This window comes from Danio rerio, chromosome 2 (assembly GCF_049306965.1).
Source record: "Danio rerio strain Tuebingen ecotype United States chromosome 2, GRCz12tu, whole genome shotgun sequence".
NCBI lineage: Eukaryota > Metazoa > Chordata > Actinopteri > Cypriniformes > Danionidae > Danio > Danio rerio.
This window is the reverse complement of record NC_133177.1, coordinates 18,827,004-18,849,309: the sequence shown is the minus strand read 5'-3', so window position 1 is coordinate 18,849,309 and position 22,306 is coordinate 18,827,004. Positions and strand designations below refer to the sequence as shown.

Genomic DNA, 22,306 nt, shown 5'->3' with positions numbered 1-22,306 from the left:
AAAAAAAGAAAAAACATCTGTCTTTCAGCATGTGCATGTTAATTCAATTTGTTCCGTCCATCTGTTTTTTATTTGCTCCAATATGGATTAAACTTATTCACTTATTTTGCAAAGTATTACATTCTAACATTGAGAACTGGATTTTAAAAACTGAATAATTTGGTTTGAAAATAATGCCTTCTGAAAATGTAACCATGGTTTTAGGTGATAAAAGGGGTACCATGTTTTTTTAGTACTGATACTTGTCTTTTATCAGCAAACCCCCAGGCTACAGAGTTAGTGTAGCACCACTATGTTAAACATGGGTTGTATACACTACCGGCGAAAAGTTGAGGGTCTGGTGTTTTTTTTTTATTATTCTTAAGGCGGCATTTTTTTTTTAAAGTACAATGTTTTAAAAATATTTATAAAAAATTTAAATAAATGCTTTTTTATTGTATGAGGTTGCAAATGAAATTATTACTCCAGACATTATTGTTTTTATTACTATTACATTATTAATAAAAAAATAACAACAATAACATACATTAGAGGGATTTCTGAAGGATCATGTGACAGAAGACTGGAGTAATGAAGCTGAAAATTCATCTTTTAAACCGCAGGAATGAATTATTAAATTAAACAAATTACTTTTGAACAGTTATTTTATAGTGCAATAGCATTTCACAATTTTACAATTTGTTCTGTATTTTGGGATTAAATAAATGCAGCTTTGGTGAGCAGGATGAGCTTATCTTAAAACATTAAAAAATCATACTGACCCTAATGTTAATGCATGTTAAAATAAAAAAAATAAATAAAATGTAGCAGCGCCATAAGCCACTTCCAAATTACAGATCCGTCCATATTCTTTAACAGGTCACGTATCTCGTGGATTTGTTAAATATGAAGTCATTTGATACAAGATTTATTCAAAAGAGTTTCCAAAAGAAGGCTGATCATCATACATTGATAATAATGATATTAAAAAGTTTATTTCTCTTTTTCTTACACATCTGGATTAAAATCAAATGTAACAAAACTTAAAAAAAAAAATTCAGATATTGTCATAGATAATGCCCCTTTCCATATCAAAGGGCAAAATAAACAAATAATAAAAAAATAAAAATAAATAAAAAAAACCCTCAAAGAACTAGTTCCAAGAACTATAATGGAACTTACATTGATTTTAATAGAAACTACTGTATAAGGTCTCCCTATTGGAGATTTGTTGTCTTCTATTGGTTGTATGTTAAAATCCTAATGAAATATGTACCAATAACGCTGTGATTATAATGGTTCAGAGTTAATGGCTTATAATATTTGCAGTGTAGACAAGTGGTAAACATCTGAGATGGTTTCTATTGTTTTGTGCTCACACTGTATAATATGACTTTATTATTTATGATTTATTAATTATAGCTCAACGTGTAATGCATCATTAAAATCCAAATTCAAGCTTGTTAATATTATTTAATGCAGAGATTTAACATGCACTAACACAACTTTAATTCAACGTACAGAGGCATAAGTACTCTAACGAACGCATTGTTTGTTCATGTAAGTAAACACTACTACAACCTTATTGTAAACGGTAACTTCTGCAAGTCCACTTGCCCAGTATGTAATAACAAAAACATTAGAATTAGAAACTCGATCTTTGTGCAATGAAAAAAAGCACAAACAGACACATGTAACACAGTAGTTAAAAATCATTTAATATTTTATACATATATTTATATATGTACACATTAACTTGTATACCTGTAATGGTAACGTTTGATGTGGTCAAAAATCCATCGACGGAGAACAACCGCAGGTCAGACCTGCAAATTTCCCAAAGGTGCGGCTATAGAGACCCCAAGGGGAGATCATAGAAAAGCGAACTCTACCACTGACATCTACTCGGCCTTTTTGTGCTGTAGAAATCTGCTTTTATCTACATAACCGCTTGTGCTGAGCTCCTCTGCTCTTTCAACAGGTGTCAGGTTTCCATCCAAACCACGTTTTCTGACCTCCATGAGGCGATCAGTGGCGTCTCTTCCTCAACAGAACGAAACATTTCTGCTAGAGCGGGTGCTAAGGACAAACCGAGGTTGTTTTTTTTAACAGCTAAATCACAGCATCCCTAGACACCATCGTGTTCTGCTGTTCAGTCACAGTTTCTCTTTGTGAATAACATGTTTTTAAAAGGATTACAAATGCTGATATGCACAAGGAGCTTACTTTCTAGGCTTAAAACATTACTTATTGAGTCAAAGGCATACATGAGGAGGGACAATCGTGGAGTTTTGTCCAGAATACACAGATGGGTGGGGAAGACCGTCACCTGCGTATCCACAGCTCTTTCTCTAGAAATGTCGAAGACTCAGTGCAGTAAATACAAAATCTGAATACTTTCAGATTCTCGAAGACAATGTTTTAGAGCATTGGTGATGCGGAATGTGTGCATGACGCAGCTGAGATGTGATGTAACAAAAAGAAGCGCTTTAGAGAAATGGATTTGTGGAGGAACCTCCTGTGGGGTATGTTCCTGCTGGGCCTCCCCCCTGAAGAGAAATCAACAACGACAACAAAAAACAACACAGATGTCAGCATCAGAGGGGATGATGAATCATTGTTCTGAAGGTGTGAGTCATAATTTATGGCATCCAGAAAAACATGTTGGCATTTTAAAAATGCATTATTGAAGCATTGTTATATAACATTGTTATTGCTATATTTCCTAATTATACATCCAATTATACATTCATTTTACCTAAGATGATTAAAGCATATACGAAGACTTGAAAATATCTTAAGCATGTTTAAAGCAGCTTAAAGACTCGTGCACACAATGACAACCATCATGCGTGATTACTGTTGACTTTAAAGGTGCAGTAGGTGATCTGCCAAAATGCTAACCGTTAGTATGAGAGCTTTCTCTCGCACTTTGTCCTAAAGTGACTCTGCTTAATGGTTGGCCGGCAGCATGCAGGAACTATGCTTATTACTAGGCCATACTTACATGCTATTTCAGAGCGAATATTCAGAGTAGCATGGTAAACAATATAGGGAGTGCATCACAGGCAGTCATTGTTCAAAATGAACCATTGTGAATATAAAACCAACTTGACTACAGTAAAGCAGGCTAACGTTAGGCAAGATAGCACTATTTACTTATGTTTTGTTGTTAAACTAAATAAAAATCTACTTTATTGATGATGTATAGGTTCCTTATGAAACTAATCAGGGTTCAACAATAAGGACTGCCCGATGGCCCAGGGCCAGCGTGAGAAATGTTCGGGTCAGTAGAGAGAGTCGTTACTGGCCCGATCAGGCCAGTGCTGCTGTCTTGTCAAAAATTTTTAATTTGCCTGCGACTATTTGTCAATTGCGTGCAAATACAGTCTTAGAATCGAGAAACACTTTGTACTTTTAAGTCTTTGAATGCTACCTTTTCTATGAAGTCATAAACACCATATTGCTTTTTGGTTCCTTTTATCTGATTGGATGTTTTAAGCATCTTATTTTTTTCTGTAACCTGGTAAAAACCAATACAGTGAAGAGACGCCAACATCAAATTAGGAGGCTAAAAGAAAACGTCTGTTTCTTATGTTGTGGAAACATATTTACATGGGTACAACACAACGAAGAAAATGAAGTGATGTTTTGTATTGTTTGTCACTTTTAAGTCAGCAACCTTTTGTTTTGCAATAAAATACCTGAACATTTTTCATACAGCTATATTTTACCGCTAAATATTTTAACATTAAAAAATATTTAACTTCTAGATTCACAGACATTATTTTTGACACACTATTTAAAATATGTGGCTAAGAAATAGCTTTTTTTTTTTTTTTTTCGTGGGACCATTGAAAATTTTGGCAGGGCAAGTAAAAATCGGAACCACTGGTCGAGTCAAGCCAGTAAAAAATGTCCTTAAAGTTGAACCCTGCTAATAAGGTAATGAAAAATAGCTCTGAAAATAATCACAGGAATCGTTCGCCAGAAGATGGCTGCATTTCAGTGCATTTAACAACATTTCAGTGCATATAACCCATTCGTAATACAACACAATCTACAAAACCGGTCTAAAAGCGTGCAAAAGTAACTCCAATATTGATTTAAGGTTTTAAAAAGTTGATTCAGCATTTGTTTCTACTGCCATAACTTTTTCGTGCGCACACTAACTGTGTGAACAGGTGCGCAGATGTACAAATCTCCATGTGTTGACACAGTTTGGGCTATTTATCAGAATTACAGGAATTGTCGGCAGACAAATTTTAATAGGACAAATTTATTTTTGTCTTATGCCTTACCCAAAATATAAAAATACATTTAAATAGATTTAGATCATTTACTTGTACTATTGGAATGTGAACAGACTTTCAACCAGCACAATAAAAAATCTTTCTGAAGGAAATCACCTACTGCCCCTTTAACATCTTTTGACTAAACAAAGGGCATACTATGTTCAAAACGCCAGGAATAAAATGCCATTTCATTTCTCTTAATTGTTTTTCATGGCTAGTACCGTTAATGCATGTCACTGCATTTAATCTTGGTGAACTCTGACCTGCGAAATTGCATCATGTTATTGTATGTGACAAATAGAGGATTAAAACATGACCTTTCTGTACAAAATATAAAGCAATCGCTCAATTTAATCATCTCTTTTTATCCCAACTCTTTTCACATCACAGTCCGACAGCTCGAACAAGTGTGACTCAAGCTCTCTCTAAAGCGATAAATACACAAGCAAATGTGTGAAAGTGACCTTTTCTCTATAAAAGTAATTATCTGAAACTTAAAGCTGCACATTAATTGTGTTTAAGGCTGGTTTATACTTCTGCATCGCGTGATCGGCATGACCCACAGTGCTTGCCATGTGCGTAGCTGTGCATTTATACTTCTTGCTGCTCTGTGTTGCTCTGCAATAACACTTCCGAAACAGTAGCTGGCAGAAGGTATTTATGTTCCTCTGTGTGGAGTTTCTTCACAGGTGTTGTTTTTTCTGAACGCTACCTTAATGTACAGGTAGCTAAAACTTGCTCATTCAGAGGCGAGAACCGGCAGACATGCAACAACTTCAATCCTAAAGTAAACACAAATCCATCTGAAGCTCCTTCAAGAGACTCCACATTTGAAAACACTCGATTCATCAGGCTCGTAGTTCTCAGGACTGCCCACACTCACCACAAGAACTAATCACAGAGCTTGAGCTATGCGTTGTGTTGCAATGTGTAGTTAAATTTTGAGAGGTACATGTTAGCGTCAGCCACGGCGAGGGCTGTGTGAGTGTTTTGATGGAGAAACATGTGTGTGCTCGATGCAGAGGTATAAATCAGCCATTATGGTATTTCTGTTTTTCAATAGTGTCATCTAATGTCAGGGAGTGATTTTACACATTCATTTCAACCAATTGAGCATGAATGTCCAATAACGTGTCAAAACTGGCAATCACATGTCCTTCATTTTTTTTTAGATTATTTCACAGCCATTGACTTGCTTACCATGAACGGGTTGCTGGAAATGCCAGGTCCTGTGACCGCCTGTCCATAATTGCCCATAGGTTTGGCCTGTCCGTAGGCTGGAAACCCCCCTGAGCAGGACCGTGAAAGAGAAAAGTCCATGGAACTGATGCGTTACACTGACAGATATTAAAAACCCACCTCAACGCTAAAGCACTGAACCTGCTACTCCAACACATGCAACACCAAAACTCACGTAAACGAAGCACGAAAAAAGCAAAACCACTGATGCTTCTACAATACAAACACAGCCTTTCTCATGACTTAGAAGAGTATGCGTAAAAGAAAGGCATAAGCCGTTGGGGGGTTTGGGCCACCTCACACTCACAAAAACACAAATATAGTCTCACATACCATTGGGCTGTTGGTGGTAGGCTGCAGGTGGGGGAAAGGGACCTTGGCCAGGGAATTGCTGCTGGAAGGTCCCACTAAAACTGGTTGGCAGGCAGTAACTGGTTGTGTTCCCAAAGCCAGCTGGCATGCTCATGGAGCCAGTGCCAAATGAGGCTAAAGTAAATAAAAGGAGACCAGAGGAGGAGTAGCATGTTTCATCTGCTCATTCCTTGAGTGGACACACAAACACAGAACGGGGCATGCTGATCTCCACCAAAGCTAGGTTTTACCTGAAGCAGCGGCTCGTCCGTTGGTTTGGAAAGGATTTGTAGACATGGGCTCCTGAACCATCCCAGCAGCGACGAATGGGTTTGTGGAGGGAGCAGCTGCATGATAGAAATCGTTGAATCAGTTTAAATGACTTAAAGGGTTAGTTAATGCCAAAATGTAAATTCTGCCATCATTTACCAATCTACACCCTAGTTCATCTACACCCATAACAAAAAAGTTCATCATCAAAACACTTCAATTTTGACCCCTTCACTGAATATCTGTCATCTAAACCTCTGATGCTTCAAAATGCTCATTAAGTGACAAAAAAATCCATTTAAGGAAGCATTCATATTTGGTAAGAAGATGCTTGCTTGACGTTGTGAGAATCAATGACGTTTAGTCATGCGCTGCACAAACGCGCTATTTGTATGTGAATAGACACGTGAACATTTTGAGTTTACACGCTTCATTCACACATCAAATTCCCTTCATTCACTTCACAATAGACGCAGATTCACATCATGGGCAGGGCTTCTGTCAGCCCAGTGACTCTAGCTTCTTTGCTAAATGGCTAACATGGATTTTATTGAGAGATTAGCTGTGTTTTGTGTGCTTTAAGAAGGCTGAAAAACAGAGTACATTCGCTCGGAGCCATGTCTGATCTACTAGATTCGTTTAGAAGTAAACCCAGCTCCGGGTTCATCAACTCCACCAGAAACAGTACCTGGATGATGGAAGATTTCAGCAGTGCTTAAGACTGAACCAACTCTAGTTTTGAGCTGTTGTCCAGAGCAAGCTCCTGATAGGTTAACGCGGCGTGAATGTCCGGTGAAGTTTAAATTTTCCAACTTCATACATTTTAAAAGTGCAAAAAGCTCAACTCACACCGCTTTATTTGCTTGAATCGCGTGATTTGCACTGCCTTATTCGCCAACATTATGAAGCTGCAGGCCTGCAGTCTGTAATCACGATGATGTACCGGATCAGGTCCCATTTGTTGTGGATATTGTACCGCCCACTGAGGTAACGCCCATACTACTGTGAGAGTTGGGTTTAGGGTAGGGGCGGTCGTCTATTACGTAGTGGACCTGGTCCAGTACATCAAGCTGCGGGCTGCAGCGAGGACTGTCTCGAAAGTGTTGGGTCTCCGTACTTGCCGCTTCACCCGAACCAACAGCAGGTGGCACTGTCTGATAAAATGATAGGTCTGAAAGTGTTGATGTGAGCTTGCAGGTCTGAGCGTGTAGTTGGATGTCTATTTGAGTCTTTGCATTGACTTAACGTGTAAATCACTCACTCTTGATGCTTCATCCGTGTCTGGTGTGAACGCAGCATCAGGCTGAACTGAGAGTTGTCAAATTAGACAACCTAACCCACAGAGGACTGATCTCATCACCTAGCAACCATAACAGCTGCTGTTAATGAGTAACAGTAACGTTTGTGCTTCCTTTATCTCAATCAGATTTTAAAACTTATATTAAGCAATGTGAAGGCAAAAAAAGGATCCCGTACTGAATAAATATATTGACTATATTCACTTATTCATTTTCTTTTTTGGCTTAGACCCTTCATTAATCTGAGGAAAATAAATATATTGACTGTGCATGAATATATTTACTATATATGTACAAATAAAAAAAATTAAACTGTCAATAAATTCACTTCCTAGTAAGGCATTTTGTAGTCATTTTGCTTTTAGGGTGTTTAGTTATATATCCAAGTATAAATGAAACCCAAATTATACTGTAAATTTAAAACTGTACTCGGGAGTTTTCTTTTAAAAACGTCCTGCCGGTATCAACGTATTGATGTTGTATCCTATGACACTGGCCACTGGTTGTATCGTTCATTACCGGTTACAAAAATGTATTTGGAGGCTACATTTGAAAGAGCCTTTTAATCTTTTCGATTTAAGACAGCTTTCGTTTTGCCAAAATGACTTCAATGCCCTTCTAATGCATTCTTCTGAGGATGCAGCCATTGAAAAGAGACACAGCTACAGTTTTGTGTGAACAAGATTTTCACTGAATGGTCCAGTGTCCATTTATCACTCTAATCCCTCAGTGAAGGGGGTTCAGCGATGATCATTAGAGCCAATCACAGTCATATCTATTGAGCATGTGAACACATTGGCCAATCAGCAGTGATTGTAAGGACCCGCTCAATAGAGCTCAAATGTACAAATGCATGTTTTGAAAAGTCAGACAAAATCTCTCAAAATTGTTTAAACTTGTGTTCCCAAATGATTACATTTCTTATGGCCTCAGAGTGCGATGAGGGTGTGTAAATGATGATCATTTTCAATTTGGAAAGGACTAACACTGATTATTACAACTAGTTTACATATAAAATATGTAAAAGTTCCACCTGCAAAACCCTGTTGCATGTTGGGCAGTCCATGCTGAGGTGGCGGTGCAGGAGCTCCTGGGACGCCTCCAAAACCACTTTGGTAATGCATGCACACATGAAAATGTATACATGAACATAAGTTAAAATAAACTACTAGAAAGACAACAATAGATGCTGCAATACTGTATTTAAAACATTATATTGTGCTAGAAATAACTTACCCTTGTGCGGGGATGGTAATACTGAGGGCACTGTCAAGCTCAGCCAGCGCAGCATAACGGTCCTCTCTTGATAAACCAGCCAGAGGTGGTGCAGGAGGCATACTGGGTAGTGGAGGAACGGACATGCCTCCTCCTGAAGAGCAAAAATCTTAAATTACTGACTAAAATAACAAAGACACAAGTGAATAAAATAATCACATATAGAATCCAATTTTTTTTTTTTTTTAAGTGTTATATAGGGCTACATAGTTAGTTAGAGAATATATGGGATATATTCTTAGAAGGGAGGCCATTAAATTAATGATGGCTATGTAAACATCTATTGGATTTTTAAGTAAAATTTATGTTCAACTACTCTAATGACATTGGTGTAAGCAAGTAAATGTATAAAATTATTTATCATTATTATTACTTTTTTATTATATATTTTATTATTATTTTAAAATTTTATTGCCAAACTATCTTCATTAAAGAGCATCTGTTATGCACAAATTCACTTTAATACAGCAATTACACATAGGACGTCTGAATATGCGCCCGTTTTTGAAATCTGGTTTATGTGTCAACCTTGTGTTGAACTGAGATATGGGTTGGCAAACTGACAAAATAGATTTTTCAAAACCTGGAATCCAATAAGACTTTTTATTAGCAACGCTGACTTGGAACTCCTTATAGGCTGGTTTAGTTCGACAAGCGCAGAGTTGTGGAGGCTATAATATATTTTACTTTTTTCTTAAGCATTTGGGAGGAAAATGTACTATGTTGTGTCTGATATTCTATGTATTGTGAAATGACCTTGTACTGTGTTCTACTTAATGTTATTGTTTATTTTATTATGCAAAAAGAGGCAAAAATTAAATTCATGTCAACTGAAGTTTATTTGTACAACACTTTTTACAATAATTAAAAGCTATAAGGCAGCTTTACAAAAGGTGCACATTATTGCATTACAATCAAATAAGTTACATTTAAATACAAGTTACTATATATAAACATGGCTAACCTGCAGTTTTACAGCATATAGGTGTCTATAAGATATATTATTAATATAAATATTGACATTTACAGACTGATGTGTCCAGCCACAACCAAATCACCATGGTTGTGTGTGTATAAACCACCAACCTATAATGTTAAATATTCACTAGCTCCTACTTTAATAATCCCTATAAACCAGAAGCAGTATCCATAAATAGCCTGTTCCGGATAATCTACTGATGTCATACGTGTTACCTGTGCATTTTTTTCCTAAATAAACCTTGTTTGTGTTCAACGGTTTTTGTAACAGATACAAAAAAGATGAAAAAGATTTATGTTTGTATGCTTCAAATATATTTGGATATTAAGAGCTGCCAATAGTACACTTATGATGTCTAGTGAGCACAATACACAGTTGAAGTCAAAATTATTAGCCCCACTGTATTATTAGCCCCTGTGTTTATTTTTTTTTTAGCCAATTTCTGTTTAACGGAGAGCAGATTTTTTTTTCCAACACATTTCTAAACATTAATAACTCATTTCTAATAACTGATTTTTTTTACTTTGGCATGATGACGGTAAATAATATTTGACTAAATATTTTTCAAGACACTTCTATACAGCTTAAAGTGACATTTAAAGGCTTCACTAGGTTAATTAGGTTAACTAGGCAGGTTAGGGTCATTAGGCAAGTCATTGTATACTGATGATTTCTTCTATAGACTATTGAAAAACACATAGCTTAAATTTGTTAAATAATTTTGACCTTAAAATGGCTTTTAAAAAATTAAAAACTGCTTTTATTCTAGCTGAAATAAAACAAATAAGACTTTCTCCAGAGGTAAAATCATTATCAGATATACTGTGTAAATGTCCTTGCTCTGTTAAACATTATTTGGAAAATATAAAAAAAAACAATTCAAAGGGGGTTTAATAATTCTGACTTCAACTGTATATGATGAGATTTTGTTTTGAGAGTATCAGAAACTCGAACTGTAAAGGGTCAACCTTTTTCTGAAAAGAGAAGAGAAGCAGTAGCTCATTTGCATTACAAAAGACATTTAAGAACAGCGTAACCTCTGGTTTATTTGAGCTGAAAAAAAATCATAAACACATTCTGGAGACATCCAAGAATTATGTTACATGTTGCAAAAATAGCATAACAGGTGTCATTTAACTACAGGCATTGTACAGGAAAGAGGCACATTGATGAAGTACTGTATATGATTTCATTATGTAACAGCCATCGGAGGAAATGAAAGTACACAAGAGCATAATACACAATGAATGGGTTGGGGTGTGGTACCTGTGTGGGGCTGTTGGAGGGAAGGCTTTGAGGGGGGTGATGTGCCAAAATGTGATGATACACTGGCGTTTCCAAAGGAATTAAAGTTGGCAAAGTCTGTGGTGGAATTATTTTGTGCTACAGGCAGCATGGGGTGAACAAAATACATTCATGAACAGGACTGATGAGGAAAATGAGAGTGTTTGACATACATTTTGGCAACCAAACATAAAGTAACAAACTGACTGGCACAATGCATGGTTATAGGTTAGGTGACATGATATGGCAGTGGCATTTAAAGGGATTGTCCACCCAAATGCTAACAAAACAGGTGCTCAAAGGGGTCATGGAAGTAATAGACTAATGCAGAATCTGAAATTTGAGATAACCTGTGTATGCTTTAAATGAAATCAATTCTACATTATATCATGTTTTTTATTATTATTTGTTTTGCATTAATAATATCAGTTATAGTCTTATAATCATTTATAAATCTTAGTTATTAATTTAGTCTATTTATTTAATTCCTATTCTATGTTCATCATTTATTATATTAATCGTCTATTGATTTGATTTCTTTATTTTAAACATATCTTACACTTGTTCTGCTTTTAGGTTTTATTTTGATGTTGTTTCATGAAATGTTCCTCTCCGCTGGTATGAGATATGAGGGTATGTCTCTGATTCGAAGTCTTGTGGCCTGATGTATAATAACACTTGTTAAGTCCGTGCTGTTCAGACGAAGTATGAGAGCGCACCGAAACAAATGCAACAAAGATTGTAGAATAAACCCTGCCCATCTATTATCATCACTTCGTCTCCTGCTTCTGCTCTTCTTTGGCTTCCTTCCACAGTCAACTCCTATATTGATAGACGGTTAATTCAGTTAAATACTGGTTAACAAGTTTGAGTATTGGAAACTCTGCTGACTTACCTGAAAAAAACTGACATTTCCTGACAAGCTCTAGCATCCGGGGCTGGATACTGTGATCTAACACTACACATTTATATAGAATGTTCTCTGATAAATAGATTTTAAACATTATGGATCAAGTCATAGGTGCCAATCTCGAGCACCCATGGGACCACATAAATTGTTCTAGTTTTTCATTCATTTTTCTTTATTTATTAGTCCCTTTATTAATCTTCAGTCATCACAGTGGAATGAACCGCTAACTTATTCAAAAAATGTTTTACACAGTGGACGCCCTTCCAGCTGCAACCCATCATGGGGAAACACCCATACACTCTCATTCACACTCATACACCACGGACAATTTTAGCTTACCCAATTCACCTGTCCCGCATGTCTTTGGACTGTGAGGCAAACCGGAGTACACGGATGAAACCCACGCCAACACGGGGAGAACATGCAAACTCCACACAGATATGCCAACTGACCCAGCCAAGACTCGAACCAGCGACATTCTTGCTAATTAACCACACTATTGGCAATTTCAGAGAAGTCTTTCTTAGTTTAAAGTTTATTTGAGGCATTTTCCATGGCACCTTTTACAAGGCTCTGAGCCAAACCCCAAAAGCACATTATTTACATTTACATTATATGGATTCTCCAATGTGAAGTGATTAACTCATACACAAAACTGGAATCACTCTCTAAAATATACAGTTTCTCATACTGTAGCTCTGCTCTCGCTAAAATATTTGACAAATACTGTATTCAGTTAAATCCACTGGCTGTAACATCCATTCGCAGCTTTGGTATAAGCTGTCATATTTTGGATGCATATAGAGATCACACTGCAAACCTTGTGAGATCACTGTCGAACATAACACCATCTTTCACAATTCGTCACTTTGGAATTATAGGGTTCTATCTGACATTATTCTCAAAATTGAGTTATTCATAAATTCTTATAAAATGACAACTCATTTAACATGATGTGGTGTTTTTTAAAAGTTGTTTACATTTTAAGACTTTTTATTTGAAAAAACATTTTCTACAAAAACAAACCTGTTGATTGGCTCACAGAAAATAAAAACAAAAAAACTTATAGAGACAAGCTCATTTCGGACCAATCAGGATCAGTTTTCTTTGCCAAACTGCTCCATTGACAGCACGAAATAACAGAAAAAAAAAACCACACACACACACAAAATCAAAGTCGACTAAAAAATGCTGCACCACACAAAAACGAGGAGAAACCTGAAACTGAAAAGATGTGTGTAAATGTGATGATTTAGAAGAATTAAGATGAAATGTTACATTTTAAATAGTTGAAAAAAAATTATTAAAAAAGTTATATATTAAATGTGAATTATTTTTATTTGTGTATATTTAGTCAGTCAAACAGTTTTCAGTGTTTATTAAACTCATTTGCTCATTGTCTGTTTTCTTTTAAAGTCTTTAAATGTGATATTAAGTCTTGAAGGGCAAATACGTAATTTAATTCATGGGACATATTGTTCAATAAATATAACTCAATAATTCATCTAATTCAATATACTATTAAATATTACCATATTAATTACATTAAATTAACATCTGCACAGGACAAAATATTTAGCACAGTCTTGTATGTTTAATTTAACCAAGAAAAAATATTCATCCTAAAACATCAAATAAATGCTCTCAAACATCAACAAATTGTTACAACACCAATTTTTTTTTTTTGTGTGATTGTATTTCTTGATAATTAATGCTTGAATTAATGATCTGCCAGAAAGGACCTTACAATTCCAAGTGAAAAATGACCTTTTTAAGAATCAGAAGGTTTAATCTGTATTTGCCCTGTTTATTTTACCCCAATTTGCAAATGGAAGACAATTTTGATAATTTACATGTAGAGTACATTTAGGGTCTCTGTCATGTTAGTGTATGAAAGAGAACTGTTACAAACATATTGTTTGCTATATGAAATGCAAAAAACTTTGAAGCTTGATATCTCAAATTTATTTAGAACGCAGAAAGAACCTTATAATTCCAAGGTGATGAATTGTCTTGAACTTGAACTTCAAAAGTCCTTCAGAATCTTGGAAACTACTCTCATGAGTGCAGAAGTGTGGCAAATGTTTGTCTACAGAAGGATATAAAAGCAGCATGAATTCTGATAGGAGCTGTTTGGATTTAATGGATCGTGGATTCCGGGAGGGTCTGGTAAATAATGACGGAATTATTTGATTGGGTGGACAATCCCTTTAGGTGAACAACAAAAATGCTACAACATGAGAAGCAGCGGTGAAAGAATTAAAGGAACTTATGACAAGCCACAGCTTCTAAATATGATTCTCCCTCATACATAATTGAAAAAAACAAATGGTTACCTGAGGGCCTGTTAAAATGTGCAAAATTTGCAAAGTTTGAAGAGCCGGCAGTTTGAGCTTGAGGGGCAGCAAAAATATCTCCACCCAAGTCTGAGAGGAGGTCAAACTTTTTCTCCTGGCCTACAGACTGAGCACGACTGATCACTGGGGACTGAGAGGGAAATGCGGGTAGTTACAGCACATAACCTGGATTTACTGAGAAGAACAAACCGTTCTGTGTTTCTGAACGAAAGAACAAAATGGTTGTGTGTGGTTACCTGGTTAGAAGGAGTCTTGGTGAGATGCAGGGTTTTGAGGGGCTGTGGAAGAACCTCTGGGGTGCTGCTGGTGCTGCTAGCTGATGAACCAGATATCGAGGCCTGCACTGAGGCTAAAACCTTGGCTTGTTCTGGGGGAACATACCTGCAATTGATGATGGCACAATAACAGAGCTGTCAATTTTTAGGTCAACACCAAAGGCTATGATTACTTTAGGCTCCCTGGGGACTTTATAATGAGATTTTGAATAGGTTTAATAGACTTAAATTGAGTGTTAGCATATTTAATAACGTAGCGAGTAGGCATAAGCCGGTTTAGGTATCTGACAGTATGATAACCTTGAATGAAAATATCAGTTTCTCTATATCATGATACTGTGATCACTGCTCTAAAATAACTTCTTTTTTTTTTTTTTTTAAATGTTTGGCTAAATAAAAACTTTTCCCTATTAAGGACAATATGTTTTACTATAGGAAACAGCCCCCAAAATACACTGCTCTAAAAAATAAAAAGGGAGCAATTAAACAATGCAATGTAATGTTATTTTTATCCGGTAAAAACTGGCATAAGAAAATCTCCAGGAAGGAAATCAAGTTTCTAGAGTCTAAAGCAGCATTTATACATATAGACCTATATGCATTTATGTCTACATTTAAATTCATTCAACAAAATTTACAATGAGTGTTTTTACAAATAAAATGATTCAAAAGACCAGGGGTCAGAATTAATAACTGAGCAATTCCATGAAAATGTCAACCATGCCATTTAGTTTTCACTAAAATAGCGAAACCCTTTATAGGTTTATTGTGTATGCTTGTATTTTAAAGTACTGTAAAAATACCCAAAAATATTTCTGTCAATGTTTACAATCAATTCTATTTGATTTACAAAAATCACAAAAGCGGCATTAATTAAAATGTGTTGATTTTCCTTATTTAACATAAACATAAAAAACATTTACAGATTGATATTTTTCTGGTCCTGTGGTTAGTTCTTTGAAAAAACATAAACAGATGTTTCAATATAACGTTAACATGTACGTTCTATGTGAATATATGTTTTGAGTTTTTACTGTAAATGTGACATCCATAACACTGGAATTGCTCAATAGTCTTTTTTGGAATTAAAAAAGTTCTGTCTGTATTCACTAAACATGCACAGAAAACTGTAGCTTTTTGTGTTTCAACTTACTGAATATGAATTGGAAGGATTTTCTGGTTGTTCACACATTTTATGGGAGGGAAGTATTCAAATTAATCAGCAAATACAATTAACTAACAATTGCACTCCTCAAATTACAGATTTACACCATTATTTAATGCCTAAAAAATCATGTTTTGAATGTTATGCTTGAAACGGTTGCAATTGTATCTGAAAAAGGCTTTGCAGAGAATAGAGGGCATGGTATAAGCTAGAAGAATTTTTCCCACACTTTTTTATTTGGAGTACCAGACAAAGAGAGAGAACAATTGAGTCACATAATGCCAGCATGACTTAAGTTCCCTCAAACAGCGTGCAACCTGTTTTCTTTATGCCTGAACTGTCAAAACACAAACAGTGATTAAATGTACATCTTGTTGGATGATCTCACATAATACAGTCAGATATGACAGTGAGTAAATGCTAAAAATGCATGCGAGCTGAGTGCACGGGTGCTGTCCAATTCTGAAAAGTTTGCGGGACAACAGCCCTCGAGGACCAAGTTTGGGCACCCCTGGTTTACACTCATATAAAAGGCTTCAGCGTTAACACTTGATGGATAAAGCATAAAGCAATATAACTGGCTGATACCTGCATTGGCGCTCGAAAATAGGGCTGGGCGATTAATCGACATCAACATTCAAAACCTTTAATCCATTAAATTTTTCCAGGTCAACTTTTTCCATTTTAAGCACATTACATGCGAGTGTGTATATGTATATATATATATATATATATATATATATATATATATATATATATATATTTATATATATATTTTCACTAAATCAATGAACTTTGAGGGCAAATTTTTTTTTAATAAATAAATAAAAATAGTCGTTCATTAATCATAATAGTGTTTAAATGTTCAATAAATGGAGATTTAGGTTTTATGTCAAATCTCCCAGCCCTACTTGAAAAGTAAAAAAGTATTCAACTTCTGCCACAAGCAATGAACCCAATGCAACTTGATGAACCCATAATTCAGTTCTGCAACTCTTAACATCACTCCACACAAAGCAAATGAGATGTGCAATGCAGAATAAACACTATAGATATAAAGGGATGAATGCTTCTGAAAGAGCAAATCTATCTCATCAGACGTGCAAACAAAGCATCAACAATAAACTACACAAAAATACATCTCAAAAAAGTTCATCAAAAAATATCTATGAAAAGGATGAATCTCCTTACCATCTTTTCTTCTCATATTTCTCCTGAAGAAACTCTTTGACTTTTTGAGGTTCGCGGAAATCTGGGATCACAGAGCTCTTGTCATCGTACAGCCCCAGCCAAATGTGTTTGCAGAGCTGAGCACAAAACAGACAGCAAGAGACTACTTGAAGAAATCTCTGTATGTGCATATATCATAATGCTCTATTTGTGTTAAAGTGTGTTGTACCTCATTGCTGTGTTTTTGCAAGAACTCAATTTCCTGTTGGGTGAAAGTTGTCATAGAGATGGACTTCACTCTGTGTGGAGGGTTGAGGCCTCGTCTGGGGTACAAATCAAATGACATGAACATCAATGACTGCAGAGACAAGTTCGAAAACTTGCATGTTTCAGAGCCCTACTTTCATTAGTCATGCATAATTAGTGCGTGGTCCTATTTATTTATAAGTTTTAAGTTTAAGCAATAAATAAAAAACCTTAGTCTAATAAAGCATAACGACTCAACCAAAAAACAAGAAAAGGCTAAAATAGACACAATATCATAAAAACAAAACAATATCAACATTCCCAACTCTGACTCAAGGTGCTGAACTGAAACCTTGTTGAGAACCCCAAGACTTTGTATTGGACACAAGGCTTAACATTAACACACGCCAACCCACCAAATGAGGGTAGATTTCAGCCATTGCAGGTAAGACAGAAACTCCCACTAGCCACTTTGGCTGGGTGAAAATAATTTTCCCAGATAATAATACTTAAAAGCAGGGTTTGACAATAAGGATGGTCCAATATGCATGCAAGGGTGGTCTTAGAAATGAGAAGCAGCGCGACTGACAAAAATAATTGCATTCACGCGAGCAGTAGAAAGCAAGTGAATTACGAATAAAAGGATAATCACTTGCGCTAGAAGTATATGCATGCAAAGGCCTTAGAAAGGTCTTAGAAATGAGAAGTAGCGTGACTGACAGAAATAATCGCGCAAAAGGATAATCACTTGTGCTAACAGCTGGGGTGACGTGCGACTGCTTAAAATGAGAGCGCGCTACCGTTTCCTTGCATGAAGCAACTGTGTCTAGAAACACAACTGATGTGATTGGCTCGCTTTCAAATAGACAAGACAAAAAGTAATGCTCATGCACCCACAGTCTTGCTGCTTTAACAAGCACGAGATTCGTCTTTTTGTAAGCAGTTTGCTTTTGCTTAAACCATTCTTTGAACAGATTATTTATGGGTCTAACGTTAACCGTGTGTGTTTGTGATCATACTTTCATTATCACATGGTGTGTTTTTTACCTGCTTTCTTTTGCGTTAACATGGTTTAATGATCATTTTTTTACAATAACGTTGCTTTAAAGGGAGATTAACTCCCCATTTATGTGTAGTTAACGGGTGAACTGAAACCTTTAGCCAGAACAGATTACTTTGCATTTGTTTTGCAAATAAAAATTATAAGTATAGTATACAGCGGTATTTTGTTTGTTTTGACAAATTTAAAATTTGTGGCTTGGAAATAATTAATTGTTTATGTTCGGTGTGGTCAGAGATGCCTTTTTTGCATTGAGGTAAAGTTGGTTTTATATTCGCACAATGATTCAGTGTCAACTTGTGGCTTGCTCCCTATATTGTTTACCATGGTATGACTTCAAAACAACATTAACTTTAGCACTATTTATTTGGTTGTGAACAATACTTTGACAGTCTGTTAATATGATTTCACCATTTAGAATTTGCAAAGAACACTTTTCTGAAAATGCATTTATTAATATTATTAAGGGGAAAGACCGAATGTGTCAATATAAAACCAACTTTACCTCAATCTTTTTTACCTTGTCATATTTATTCAATTTTCTGTAAGTCAGTCAGTCTTTATTAATTTCCCGAAGGCAATTTGATTGCAGCATACAAGCATGTCAAACATAATACACAAAAGCACATTATACAATACAAATTCTAGCCTTAATTTAAAAACTTTACAGCTGAGGGGATGAATGAAAGTTTAAACCGATTTGTTTTACTAATAGGAGTTCTGTATCGAATACCAGAAGGGAGAAGATAAAACTTGTGGTGCATAGGATGGGAATCATCTGACAGAATACTCTGAGCTTTACTCAAAACTTGTCTATGGTATAATTGAGCCAAGGTCATGCCGGTTTTTATTTCTTTTAGGTTCACAACTTTCTCCAAACAACTTTTATTTTCCACACTTAGAGTATTGAACCAACAAAGCAAAGAAAAGGATAACAGCGACTGAATGTATAAGCTGTAAATCATGCACGAGTGACTTATCTTTATTAAAAGATCTTAATTTTTGTAAACAGTATAGTCTTTGTTGCCCCTTTTTACACAACATATTAGTATTAATAGAAATGGACAATTTATTATCTAAAACTGTTCCCAAATACCTATACTGATCAACAATCTCAACACCAACTCCATTAATACTTGTTTGCTTACCCTTAATCAGTCTCCTCTCACAATTAAAATCAATAGTCATCTATTTAGTCTTAAGAAAATTTACTTGTAAGAAAGCCTCCTGACACCAGCTGAAAAAATAATCAATTACAGGACCGCGCGTACAGTCTTCCTCACTTAACAAACTAACAATTTCAGAATCGTCAGCAAATTTTAAAATGTACCAATACTGAAAATGTGCTACAATATCTTTAAAACACTGCCATCCTTTGTGGCTATTTAGGGCCAGCTTTTGAGCCTGTGTGAAGACCTGGTGGCCCATGTTTAGTCAATTCTCTGTAGAATGTTGAACTTATGACATTAAAGATTACATTATTGACATAGGATCCTAAATTGAGCCCTTGTGCACTTCATAGCTGCCTATGTCATACTCAGTCAAAACTTGTATGCAAAACGTCTCTAAAAAGATAACTACACAGAGGGTGGTGTTTTTGATTTGGGATCATAAAATGCAGCATCATCTTCTGCAGGCCTCCATGGGGGTCACTGATGGCCCCTGTTCTATCACACCAACATAAAGCACAAACTGACTGAGCATTGAACTAAGAGTCCCTACATGTATGTGCTCCCAGGGGCCCTATTCCCAGTACGTTAATACAATGCAGAGATTTCCACTTGTAAAATCATTAATAAATAATAATATAGCTTCTCCAGCTCATTTAGTTATGATAATAAACTAAACATAAGAACTCGCAATTGTTTAAACATGGGTGTGTCACACACTGATACAGTACTTTTTGAACACAATCTCACATCCAGCCATGAAGCACGAACGCCACGCTTTCCTCCGTGAACATTAGAATGAAGTTCAGCTGCTTTGGCTCCGAATCTCCAGCTATTTTAGTGAAAGCTGATGTTCAGAAGATGTTAAAGAGACAGCTGGGACACATCCTGCAGATGAGCTCTCGGATGGGAGGGGTTGTTAGGCGTCTGCCCGTACAGACTCATGGGAAAAAAACAACAAGTTCATACACCATCTGTGTGAATATGACTGCCCTCGTTATAAACTTACAGTATTCCGGAACAGGTGGTGCACACAAACGAGCCCACTGTCATGTTGACGTAGGTCGGGCCGCGCTGGTCGCAATCAAAGCATTTCCTATTGGGAGGCAGGCTGGTCATCTCCCGAAGCATCTTCAGGTGCTTCTCCTCCTGTTTTCGTTTGGCACTCGCGGCCATCACCGAATAATTAAGGAGTAAGGGCTGGGGCAGGTCGAGCTGTTCGGTACGGGTAAATCTAGAGCATATACACGCCCGGCAGCGAAGGAAAATCGTTCCACATAGGACAGCCAGGAATAGCCATAAACGTCCTGTTGTTCACTGGACTGATGCAGCGCGTCCACAGGGGGCTCGATTCGATACTGCCATCTACTGCAATGGAGACGAGACCCCGCTGCTGGCACATAGCCTAAACACGTTATTTATAAGATTTAGACTTTTATATAAGTTAACGACGTGGTGACAGCATGGTACTGAGTGATGATAGCATTCACGCTTTATAGTATATCCTTCATTGTACTTGAAACTAACACAATGACACTGCCATCATGTCACATTCTGCCCCAAAACATGGTGATATCATGATAATTACCACATGCAAACTCCATGGTGTGTACAGAACTTATCAGGGTGATTGAAAAATGACCACAGTATTGTAAAGTTAAAAAATACAAAAGTTAAAAAAGACATTGCATTATCACTTTGTTACTTTGTCCAAATAAATGATTAACTTTGCAGTTTGTGAATGGATGGATTAAATACAAACAGTAACGCTTTGTTACACCATTTCCTTGTTTGACAATACATGTATAATAAATAATATCACTAAATTATTAAAAGTTTATCAAGAGCTCTGTTGATAGTGGGCTGAAAATGGACACCATCAACAGACTCAAAGCCCTGAAGTGGTCCCAGATTTACAGGATTTAACTTAAAAACATACATTGGCATGGAACGTCTTTTTGGGGGTCTCAGATGGCTCTTTAATATTGTTTTAAATCTCTGTAGTATGGTTTCCTCAAAACTCTGACACCAAACGTGAAAAGAAGGGGCTAAATTTGTTAAAGCCCCAAAGCCCTTGTGGTCCCTTGTCATATTTAGTCAACCCTCTGCAAAATCTACAAAAACAGTCACAGTGAAGACTTAATTTTTGGACATGAGATAACTGGGCCCGTGTGAAGCCTCCAAGCACCAATCTCAGCACCACAATATCACATACCGATTTCACACTCATGAAATAAAACATGTATGTTGTAAGCTGAAAAAATATTATATACTTTTCCTTCTATGCTAATGAAGGACTACTGAGACATTCCAAGCATGGGATGGATCCTTCTGGTGAGGCAGAGTTCCCCACAGCTCCAATACAGATCTCTGCCATTTGCTTGCAGTAACCATGTGCTCTTCACCATACACAATTCATCTGCTTGTGTTCTTCCTTCGGATAACTTTGTCATGTTTGGTGTCATTTGACAGTTTATGACTTCAGTGTTGTAGTGACGAAATCAACAGAGACATTGATTAATTGTATTTCAATCTACAATATATTTACTCTTGTTGGGTCATGGCCTGAGGAGAGTATGTTGTACTTCTCCCCCACTTCATCTCTTCAACTTTGCTCTCACGTTTAGCTGGTTTTGGGGGTTGGTTTTCATTCATGTTTGACAATGCTTTGCTCAGGGTATAATAGGGAAAGGTAACTGTTGATCTTGGAGAATGGCTTTTACTCTGCATCTCCCGCACACCAGTGCGTAGCCTCATATGCTAACAAAGGCAGTTTCACTGTCTTTGTTGCTCAGCAGTGCATATATTACAGCTAATTTCTTTATACAGTATGCTAGTTTGTTTCATTCTACTGTGTGTATATTTAAACATGTAACTTAATAAACAACTTTGCCTGCTTTAAGGCGTAGAGATTCTTTCTCTTTATCAACGATGATAACATCTTTAATGGAGTCAGATTAATTACAATGGAGTCAGATAAATAA

At 36.3% G+C, this 22,306-nt stretch overlaps 1 protein-coding gene across 4 annotated transcripts; it reads right to left on the bottom strand.

The window, feature by feature from the left end:
* Window positions 1-1,673: 1,673 nt before the first annotated feature.
* agfg1b (ArfGAP with FG repeats 1b) lies at window positions 1,674-20,622 on the bottom strand. 4 transcript variants are annotated; one of them, NM_200588.2, is made up of 12 exons: window positions 20,332-20,566; window positions 17,077-17,170; window positions 16,869-16,984; window positions 14,474-14,618; window positions 14,217-14,367; window positions 10,953-11,069; window positions 8,669-8,801; window positions 8,466-8,542; window positions 6,116-6,211; window positions 5,847-5,999; window positions 5,475-5,563; window positions 1,674-2,528 (listed from the first exon to the last, which is right to left on the bottom strand). In NM_200588.2, exons 1-12 carry the CDS (start codon window positions 20,496-20,498, stop codon window positions 2,469-2,471), a joined length of 1,398 nt encoding a protein of 465 aa, NP_956882.2. In that variant the 5' UTR covers window positions 20,499-20,566; the 3' UTR covers window positions 1,674-2,468. The 4 variants fall into 4 exon arrangements, with proteins under 4 accessions (NP_956882.2, XP_068079433.1, XP_005163373.1 ...); XM_068223332.2 differs by lacking the exon at window positions 5,847-5,999 and having other exon boundaries at window positions 1,676-2,528; window positions 20,332-20,622; XM_005163316.6 differs by lacking the exon at window positions 10,953-11,069 and having other exon boundaries at window positions 1,676-2,528; window positions 20,332-20,622.
* Between the last annotated feature and the right edge of the window lie 1,684 nt (window positions 20,623-22,306).